Genomic DNA, 10,906 nt, shown 5'->3' on the forward strand with positions numbered 1-10,906 from the left:
GTTTGGAGGAAGTACATCTAAATTGCTGTCCCGTCTGATATGCTTGGGGCATTGCATAATGGTCTGGGAATTGGTGAATGGGGAGATGAATCCCTCTGCTCCTTGGATGACTTTTCTGACTGCAGGGGGCGCACTGGTGGCAAACACGCAATCTGATTGAATACATAAAGAAACCAATCAGAGAGATGCAGAACAATGGAAAATGACATCATTCCTAACCAGCCAATCATAATTATTGCCTTCACCCATCCCTCATTAGCATAGGGCGGTGGGGGCAGCCTATTTAAGAGGAGCGTGGAGCAGTTTTGCGTTATTTTGCATCTGAAATCGAGTTTGAGAATGGTTGACGAAAAGAAAACAGTGGCCAAAAAAGGCGCCAAGAAAACCATCACTAAACCGGCAGCGAAGGGCGGTAAGAAGCGCAGAAAGTCGAGGAAGGAGAGTTACTCCATCTACATCTACAAAGTGATGAAGCAGGTTCACCCCGACACCGGCATCTCCTCAAAGGCCATGGGCATCATGAACTCGTTTGTGAACGATATTTTCGAGCGCATAGCGGGTGAGGCTTCCCGCTTGGCCCATTACAACAAGCGCAGCACCATCAGCTCCCGGGAGATCCAGACCGCCGTGCGCCTGCTGCTGCCCGGGGAGCTGGCCAAGCACGCTGTGTCGGAAGGGACAAAGGCGGTGACCAAATACACCAGCTCCAAGTAAAACTCCACGCTGTCCTGAAAGAACAAACCCAAAACACAACGGCTCTTTTAAGAGCCACCCACAATCTCTCTGAAAGAGCTACACATTCGCATCTCCCTTTAGACAGAATTTACTGTAATTATTTCCTGAACAAGTGTGTTTGAGAACGTTTGAAGTTCCAGCTGTAGATTTAGTTTTGCATTCTCAGATAAGCAGTTTCACTGGCCGGATCGACCTTAGCGTCGCTGTTGTATTTCCCGTCCAGTAAACGACAAACACGGTCCCTGATCGCTCTTTCCCTTTGATCTCAGACCCGTTCACTTGCAGCGCCTTCCGATGAATTAAAAGCTTGTTTTCAAGATGAGACTCGGATTTTAGTCACCTCAATCTCTGCAAACACATTTTCATTTTTTTCAAGGCCATTTGTGGTCAATCCTTGTATTAACCCGAGAATTACTGCATTGCAGAAACCCAGAATGGGGTTTCTTACGGAGACCAGAACGGGGGCAGTTTAAACCCTGTCCCTCTTCCCTTCTTACAGCAGGACTCCCAGATCTGGTTTCACTCCCGCAGCAGTGCCTGCGCAAATGATCGATCGTAATCTGTGAATCCTCACTTTTACAAAGATTGAGCTGGAATGTCTCCCGTTACAGAATCAATGCAAATTGATGCCCGCCCGATACAGTTTGAACTTGAACCCGAAATTAATCCTGATTGTAACAGCCTGGGATTTGCAAGGGAGAGCTGGAACAAGACAAAAGGAAGAAAAAAAATGTTCGGAATTCTTTGGCTGATGGTTTAGGAAAATATTGGCGGGCTTTTTGAAATTAAAAAAATCGTTGGCGGTCTGACTGTTGAGAACAGTTATTTCCACTCACTTTTCATTGGCGGGAAAAAGAGACCGTGATTGGTCACCGGAAAGCACCAATGAAATTCACCACAGAGCGACCAATCACAAGTTCGTTATCTGCATTCCTCCAGAAGGTATAGGAAGGGCAGATGTGGGAGGAGATTTTCATTCGTTCTCTGACGGGAGGAGTGGCCATTGCTCAGGGCGGGGTGCTGCCTAATATCCAGGCGGTGCTGCTGCCCAAGATAACCAGTACTGCCAGCCCCAAGAGCAAGTAAAGCGAACAAGATTCAATCTAATAACCCAAAGGCTCTTTTCAGAGTCACCCACATTATCTTTGAAAGGGCTGGTTACTGTTTTGTCCAATGGAGCACAGATATCCCGGAATTAATTTAACATGTTTCGTCTCTGCAATTAAGCTGGGAGTTTTCTGATCACAAATGACCCTCAGCCATTTTTGGTTATAAACAAGACACTGTCGATCATGTAGAAATCTAGATCGAAAAACACTGCAGCGAGATTGCTGTAAGCGTAAAATCAGATCAGTTATTCAATATAGAGAGACTGGCTTCAGAGGAAAAACAAAACAAACGGAATCTTAACCTGAGAGCGGCTTGAAGACGGGAGACCTGAATATAAACCGATGTTAAAAACCGAGTATAAAGGGAATGAGCATTTGATGGGCTCACCATTTCTTATTGGGGCAATAATTCCATAGGGAGAAGTAAACACATTGATCCAGACAATTTTTCCTTGCTAATTTGGCCAAAGGATGGAATCAGAATTCCAGCTCTGGTTAATTGCAAATATTCAAATTTGTAACTGAAGTTCCCACCTGTCCCCGCATTAAGAATTCATTTTAAATGTGAAATTCAGACTTCAGGCACCTCGTTCTCTCACAAATCTATCACGTTATGTGGAGTGGGATCAATTTACTATCAGAACTCCCACTTATAGTTTCCGACTGGTCGGGTGCAGTCAGTCTACTGGGCAGCTGACTCACATTTAAACCTAGATCATAAACGCACCGTCAGATATTCAATGCCCAAGTTTATAAATCCCCAGTTACAGTAACACTACAAGACCTGCACGGTGTGTGCACAGCCCAATCTGACTGGCAGAGATCGCAGCTCTTTTCTTTGCTGATTTGGTGGCTCTTAAAAGAGCCGTTGTTGTATTTGGTGCTTAAAGTCTGTGTTGTGTATGTACCTTTGAGAACTGCTTTTATACTGTAGTACCGGCTTCTGTACTTTCAGTTCCAGCATACCCTCTGTTCAGTAAACACCTCTTATTACCGTTCTCCTGCAGTCCGTGTGTTATTGACACGCGGACACTACAGTGGCGACGAGCAGGTTCGAACTCACCTGCAGTACTGCATCACCTCACGGGGATCCATCCCTGAAAAGAAGCTTCTTGGAGGTCGAAGCCAGAGCAACGGGTGTCGACTGTGGGCAACCGCCCAGTGATCCATCGGAGTTCAGTGAATCACAGGGGAAGCTGTGGAGAGCTGGGCTTGGCTCCCCAGTCAAGGTGTTCCAGCAAATCGTGCTGGTAGCAGGTAGTGCGCTGACCCTTCCGGACTGCGGCGGGCTTGAGCTCGATCGAGCGGCTCTGCAAGGGGGCCGTGCAACATCATCGGGAAGGAAAAGAGAGAGAGAGGGTGGAGCGCACAGGGAGCAGTCGGTGCTCAAGAGCCGGGCAGTGTTAGAGAAAATAAAAGAGGGGAAGGAAAAGAGACGCGCAGTGGACAGCGTCGAAGAAGAATAAAACTAAGGAATTTAACTAACAAAAGAGAGACGTGCCGAAGTCGCGGAGCACCGCCATTACTATTTACAATGCTAGGAGCAGCATTGGCAGCAAGGGGAAGAAGGAAAAGTGGGGGAGGCGCCATTTTAATCTATTGGGGAAGAAGGAAAAGCACGGGAGGCGCTATTTTAAACCACCCAAGATGCCGAAGAGTGGCAGTATCACTGCTTTTGACAACGAAATAGAAGACTGGACCACGTATGTGGAAAGAATTGAAGTGTACTGCAAGGCAAATGGGGTGGCCGATGAAAAGAAGGCATCAGTATTATTACATTTGATGGGCGCGAGAACGTACGGCCTATTGCAGAATTTAATTACCCCAGCTAAACCAATGGAGAAAAGCTTTGAAGAGATTGTCAACATCTTACAGGAACATCTAAACCCTACACCACTGCTGATAGCAGAAAGATTCAAGTTCCATAAAAGAAACCAGCACAAAGATGAGAGTAATGCTGACTACCTTATGGAACTATGCAAGTTATCGAAGCACTGCCAGTTCGGAGCAGGACTGGCAGTTACCTTAAGGGATAAGTTTGTCTGCGGGCTCCAGAGTGAAGGAACCCAGAAATCACTACTTTCGGAAAAGGACCTTACGCTAGAAAAGGCTTTCAGCGTTGCAGTATCCTATGAAGCAGCAGCATGGGGAGCTGCGGAAATACAACAGAAACCGCAAGAATATAGCACCAATGAAATGGCATATGGAGCAGAAAAGTGCTATTGCTGTGGCAGAACAAACCATGACCAGAAGGATTGCTGGGCTAAGGACAAAGTATGCAGGCAATGTGGAAAAGTGGGACACATAGCATGAGTCTGCAGGTCGGGAAAGAAAACCAACACTAAAAGAACTACTAAGGAAAAGTACAAGAAAGTACAAAAGATGACGGACAGTAGTTCAGAAGACCAGAAGAGTGATAATGACTCAGGGAGCAGGAGACTAAGTTGCCTAAAGTTACACAACGTGATCACAAAGGAGGATCACCGAACCATTTGGGTCACCCTCATGATAGCAGGGTCCCAAGTAAAGATGGAATTGGACACAGGATCAGCCCTAACAGTCATGAATCGATGAGACTACGAGCGGCTATTCTCACACGTTCCCTTGAAGGATGCGTCCATTGTCTTGAAGACATATACGGGGCAAAAAGTCTACCCCAGAGGAAAAATAAGGGTGCCCGTTAAATATAACGGCAAGGAAACACAGGAACTGTATCTATATATACTACAAGCACGGTGGCATAGTGGTTAGCACTGTTGCCTCACAGCGCCAGGGACCCGGGTTCAAATCCGGCCTCGGGTGACTGTCTGTGTGGAGTTTGCACATTCTCCCTGTGTTTGCGTGGGTTTCCTCCGGGTGCTCCGGTTTCCTCCCACAGTCCAAAGATGTGCGGGTTAGGTTGATTGGCCATGATTTAAAAAAAATTGGCCCTTAGTGTTAGAGGGGATTAAATACGTGGGGTTACGGGGATAGGGCTTGGGTGGGATGGCAGTCAGTGTAGGGACCGGGTGCTAGGGTTTGGATGATCAGCCATGATCTCATTGAATGGCGGAGCAGGCTCGAAGGGCCGAATGGCCTACTCCTGCTCCTAGTTTCTATGTTTCTATGTTAAGATGGAGGACCACCATTATTGGGACGTGAATGGATCCGAAAAATACAATTGGATTGGTATTCCATTCAGGCGCTAGCTGTGGCTGACAAAAAGGATGACGACGCCACACCTGGACGACTGTCAAAAATTCTAACTGACGTGAAAGAGGTGTTCCAGCAAGGACTTGGGACTCTAAAAGGCGTAACGGCAATGATAAAAATTGTAGATAACGCAAACCCAAAATTTTTAAAGGCCAGACCGGTACCGTATGTGATCTACCCAGCCGTCAAAGCAAAGCTGGAGAGTCTGGAGCATGCTGGTGTGCTGTCCAACATGAACTGGAGCGAGTGGGCCACATCCATCATTCCTGTAATGAAGAAATCATTGAGCAGCACGCCTGGGGAACCGAAGAAGGCTCGCAACTGTGGGGACTTTAAGGTAACTGTGAACCCAGTCCTTCACACAGTACAATATCGACTTCCGCGGATAGAAGATATTTTCGCCTCACTATCTGGAGGGAAACACTTTACGAAGATTGATCTGGCACAAGCGTATCTACAAATGGAGGTAGATGAATCATCTAGAAAATACCTCACGATAAACACTCGCAAAGGTCTTTACCAGTAGAGCCGACTGGTATTCGGGGTAGCATCAGCTCCGGCAATTTGGCAGAGAGCGATGGAACAAGTCCTGCAAGGGATCTCGGGGACCCAGTGTTATTTGGACGACATCCTGGTTACGGGCGAAAATGACAGTGAACACCTTGCCAACCTGGAGCAGGTGCTCACTAGATTACAAGAATATGGGCTACGAGCCAACCGCCTCAAATGCGAGTTTTTCAGAAAACAAATCTCGTACTGTGGCCACGTGATTGATAAAGAGGGGTTACATAAGTCCCCAGACAAGATTGAGGCAGTAGTCAAGGCTCCAGCACCGGAAAATGTGTCACAACTGAGGTCGTTCCTCAGGTTGGTGAACTACTACCATAAGTTCTTGCCAAATTTGTCTACAATTCTGCACCCGCTGAACGCCCTGCTGCAAACTGGAGTAGCATGGAAATGGAGTGATGAGTGTAAGCGTGCCTTTCAGAAATGTAAATGCCTAATCAATTCAAAAGAAATATTGGCCCACTACAATCCATCACTACCGATTCGGTTGGCATGTGATGCGTCTCCCTACGGCATTGGAGTGGTGCTGTCGCACAAATTCCTTGACGGTTCAGAGAGGCCAATAGCCTTTGCGTCACGCTCATTAACTTCAGCCAAGCGTAGCTACACCCAGATTGACAGGGAGGCCCTCAGCCTGGTGTGGGGGGTGAAGAAGTTCAATCACTATCTGCACGGGCAGAAATTCACCTTACTGACTGATCACCAGCATCTTGTCTCCATTTTTAACCCAAAGAAGGGCGTTCCGGTGATGACGGCTGCAAAGATGGTCCCTTTTTCGAGGGGCACATCAATACGACATAGAGTATAAGGGCACAAAACAGCATGGAAACGCTGATGGGCTGTCGCGCCTCCCGCTGCCTACGGTGGAGGAAGCACCTGCAGTGGACCCTGTTGAGATATTCCATTCAACCATCGTCGAATGTCTACCTGTTACAAACTCAAGTATAGAGAAGGAAACCCAAAATGACCCGACACTCTCTCGGGTCTATGATTTGATGGTGAAGGGATGGCCAGCACATGGCGACTCACTGTTGTCAGCATTCTTGCCAAGGAGAGAACAGCTGTCAGTGTGCCGGGGGACCTTGATGTGTGGATCCCGAGTGGTAATTCCACCCAAGTTGAGAGAAAGAATGCTCAATGAGCTTCATGAGGGTCATCTGGGAGGGGTAAAAATGAAGAGCCTAGCCAGGGCGTTTGTGTGGTGGTCGGGAATCGATAAAGAAATCGAGGAAATGACCAAGAGATGCACAGGATGCCAGAAAGTCCAAAACGCTCCACCACAGGCCCCGCTACACACATGGGAGTGGCCCTCATCTCCATGGCAACGGGTACACATTGATTTTGCTGGTCCATTTATGGACTCAATATTTTTAATCGCTGTGGATGCACATTCGAAATGGCCAGAGGTCATCAAAATGTCCTCCACCACCACGGAGAAAACTATTGCAGTCCTACGGACCATCTTCGCCAGGAATGGCTTGCCAGAACAGATTTGCTCCGACAATGAACCACAGTTTGTGTCCGAGGATTTCCGGAGGTTTTTGAGGAATAATGGGGTAAAGCATTACAGATCCGCCCCATATCATCCAGCCACAAATGGATTGGCTGAGAGGTTTCTTCAAACCTTTAAAAAAGCAATAAAGGCGATGTATAACGACAACATACCATTGCAACACAAGATGGATAATTTCTTGTTTGCTTACCGAAATGCGACACATGCAGTCACCAACCAAGCTCCAGCCATGATGTTCTTTAACCGCGGGTTAAGATGTCACCTGGACTTGCTCAAACCAAACATAAGACGAGATGTTGAGAATAAGTAATTCCAGCACATCAATGAAAAGCCAACCAGGAGCTTCAAGATAGGGCAACCAGTCTTGGCCCACGACTACCAAACAGAAAAATGGCAGCCAGGAACGATATGCACATGGCAGGGACCACTAATGTTCACAGTGGACGTTGGACAGAGCATCGTGAGATGCCATGCTCACCAGATTCTAGAGTCACAGGAACAAGTCAAACCCATACCACGAGCATGCGCACCTGGTGATGAACCTGAAGTACAGATTGCATCTACCTCAGAATCAGTGGTATTGGAAGCTGACGAACCAACCAATGACAATGAGCCAGAATCGACTCCGCCGCAAGAACAGGATACTCGAGAAAGGCGCTATCCAGACAGGATCAGGAAGCCTCCTCAAAGACTGAATTTATAAATGATTACTTTCAGCTGATGTATATAGTACAAAGAAAATTGTAATTGTAATTAGTTATTATTCAATTGTTAAATGAATGTTATGTACTGTTTATCTAAAAGGGGAGGAATTGTTGTGTATGTACCTTTAAGAGAGAACTGCTTTTATACTGTAGTACCGGCAGTGACCACACCTGTATGTAAAGCCACAGCAGGCTTCTGTACTTTCAGTTCCAGCATACCCTCTGTTCAGTAAACACCTCTTATTACCATTCTCCTGCAGTCCGTGTGTTATTGACACGCGGACACTACAGTCTGGAGCTGGGCACGGTGAGTTTAGGCGCGCTCCCCGCGGATGCGGCGGGCCAGCTGGATGTCTTTGGGCATGATGGTGTCTCGCTTGGCGTGGATGGCGCACAGGTTGGTGTCCTCAAAGAGCCCCACCAGGTAAGCCTCGCTGGCCTCCTGCAGGGCCATGACGGCCGAGCTCTGGAAGCGCAGGTCGGTCTTGAAGTCCTGAGCGATCTCCCGCACCAGGCGCTGGAAGGGCAGTTTGCGGATCAGCAGCTCGGTGGATTTGTGGTAGCGGCGGATCTCCCTCAGAGCCACAGTGCCGGGTCTGTAGCGATGGGGCTTCTTCACTCCGCCCGTAGCTGGAGCGCTCTTCCGGGCCGCTTTGGTCGCCAGCTGTTTGCGAGGAGCTTTCCCTCCGGTCGATTTGCGCGCTGTCTGCTTGGTCCTGGCCATTTTCTGAACAGATCTCAGCACAATCTGTAACACAGTGACTGTTAATGCGGAGTCTGCTGCGTGTCCGCCTTGTTATACTCAGTGAGAGACCGCCCCGAGCACTGATTGGGCGCAGGTCTCCAGCCAGCCACTTTAAACCCAACTCTGACCAATCAATGAAACGCTGGAAACTCAGGCCCCGATTGGCTGAGCTGGGATTAATCTTCCACTTCAAAAAGATCGCCAATTTTAGTGCAGGAAATAACTGTTTTGACTCAAATCGATTTTATTTTGCACCTTTTGAGACGATCATTACCAAAATCACTTAATGTTTTAAATGTAACTTCCTGGGCTTGGTGCTTTAGGGCCCTTCCCATTGCCCGCAGTCTGGGCTGTTGATGCTGACAGGAGTGGGGAGAGGGACCCGCGCCAATCTCCCGCTCTTCCACTCAATTCCTCTCACCTCTCCTCTCCAGCCCATTCAGAATTTCCCTCCCCCGTCCCATTGTGACGTTAGTCGCCGCTTTCAGGGGAGAGGATCAGAATTCAGTCGCTTCTCTCTGTCCCCGTGGAGCCTGTGAGAAGGGCCTTGGCCAATAATCTGTCATTCGGGAACTGTGCAGTGAGCGATCTGATACTCGGCACATTTTAGATTGCTGAATGGAGACTTATTGCCGCCGCTTACAGATAAGATGCAGCACGGTGGCATAGTGGTTAGCACTGTTGCCTCACAGCGCCAGGGACCCGGGTTCGAATCTGGCCTCGGGCGACTGTCTGTGTGGAGTTTGCACATTCTCCCCGTGTTTGCGTGGGTTTCCTCCGGGTGCTCCGGTTTCCTCCCACAGTCCAAAGATGTGCGAGTTAGGTTGATTGGCTATGATAAATTGACCCTTAGTGTTAGGGGGATTAAATACGTGGGGTTACGGGGATAGGGTGGGATATGTGTTGGTGTAGGGGTTACGGGGATCGGGTGGGATATGTGTCGGTGCAGGCTCGATGGGCCGAAATGGCCTCTATCTGCACTGTGGGGTTTCTGTGATTTCTGTGAAATTAAACCTGTTCGTAGAACAGCACCAGGAATTACTGATGGTGAACGCAGAATAACAGAACAAAAGGACCGAGATTTTAAAATCATTCCCTTGAAATTAGACTTTAGATTAATTCGCTTCTTTCCGGCACTGGAATTGGCGGGCTTTTTCAAAAACAAAAAAATTCAAACATTTCGCCTGGTCGACAATTTCAACCAATGATGTGCTTACTTTCTAATCTGTGGCTCTGTGATTGGTTAAGAAATGGGATTGTGAGGCGGATCCCCAATCAGAAATAAGGTCGGGTTAGAGCGGCTCAAACTGCGGGAATTTCAGGTCCCCGAATGACTGAACTGAAATTTCACAATTTCACAAACCCTGTCAGTATCAGTGCCGGACACCACCGTCTGGCTGCAAATAATTCACAAGTTGGACTCTTTTCAGTAACCCATTCAACGGCTTGTGCCCGACCAGCCGGCTAATTATTAAAACTAGAATCGTTACAGTATAACTGCACAATGAACAAATGTGTAGACGCGATGTGGCTTTACACCGAGTGGGAATGTTCCGTCTGAGGAAATACTCTCTCCATAAACCTGGTGCAACCGAAATTCAAAGATTAAAGAACACATCACATATGTTAATAATATTTCTGAGCACCATCTATTTTTGAGAACAATCTACCCCAGCTCCTGTTCCCAGGTCACTGCTCTCTCTGTGAGGTGGTGGGTGGCTCTTAAAAGAGCCTTTGTGTTGTGTTTGGTTGAAAGAGTCGAGTTATTCAGCCGCCGAATCCATAGAGAGTGCGGCCCTGCCGTTTCAGAGCGTACACCACAACCATGGCAGTGACCATCTTGCGCTTGGCGTGCTCAGTGTAGGTGACCGCATCCCTGATCACATTCTCCAGGAAAACCTTCAGCACCCCGCGGGTCTCCTCGTAGATAAGACCCGAGATCCGCTTGACACCGCCACGGCGAGCCAGGCGGCGGATGGCTGGTTTGGTGATGCCCTGGATGTTGTCACGGAGCACTTTATGGTGCCACTTGACTCCACCTTTGCCCAGTCCCTTGCCTCCTTTACCTCGTCCAGTCATGATGAATCTTCAGTCAAACTTCTGCTGAATGAGAAACGAACTGCTTCTGGCTGCTCTTATATACAGCCGACTCCGACCTGACTGAAAAAGCACAGAGAGAGGCAGGGAGGGGAGGAGACAGAGTGAGAGATTAAACAGGGAGAGCGGGAGGGGAGGAAACAATTTCAAGAATGACAGACAGTGCAGAGAGCGGCCCCTAATCTTCCAGCTCCACCTCCAGCTTTCTGCAACCGCCAATTTCAAACCGTTTATCGACAGTAGA

At 48.1% G+C, this 10,906-nt stretch overlaps 2 protein-coding genes across 2 annotated transcripts; one reads left to right on the plus strand and one right to left on the minus strand.

The window, feature by feature from the left end:
* The first annotated feature begins 332 nt into the window (after positions 1–332).
* On the plus strand, positions 333–778 carry LOC147098425 (histone H2B). Its single transcript, XM_085970059.1, has one exon. The coding sequence runs from the start codon at positions 340–342 to the stop codon at positions 712–714; it is 375 nt and encodes a 124-aa protein (XP_085826185.1). The 5' UTR covers positions 333–339; the 3' UTR covers positions 715–778.
* A 9,529-nt stretch (positions 779–10,307) lies between these two features.
* On the minus strand, positions 10,308–10,657 carry LOC147098426 (histone H4-like). Its single transcript, XM_085970060.1, has one exon. The coding sequence runs from the start codon at positions 10,642–10,644 to the stop codon at positions 10,333–10,335; it is 312 nt and encodes a 103-aa protein (XP_085826186.1). The 5' UTR covers positions 10,645–10,657; the 3' UTR covers positions 10,308–10,332.
* Between the last annotated feature and the right edge of the window lie 249 nt (positions 10,658–10,906).

The sequence above is a fragment of the Somniosus microcephalus genome, chromosome 29, assembly GCF_052327205.1.
Source record: "Somniosus microcephalus isolate GS21.2 chromosome 29, FLI_Smic_1.0, whole genome shotgun sequence".
NCBI lineage: Eukaryota > Metazoa > Chordata > Chondrichthyes > Squaliformes > Somniosidae > Somniosus > Somniosus microcephalus.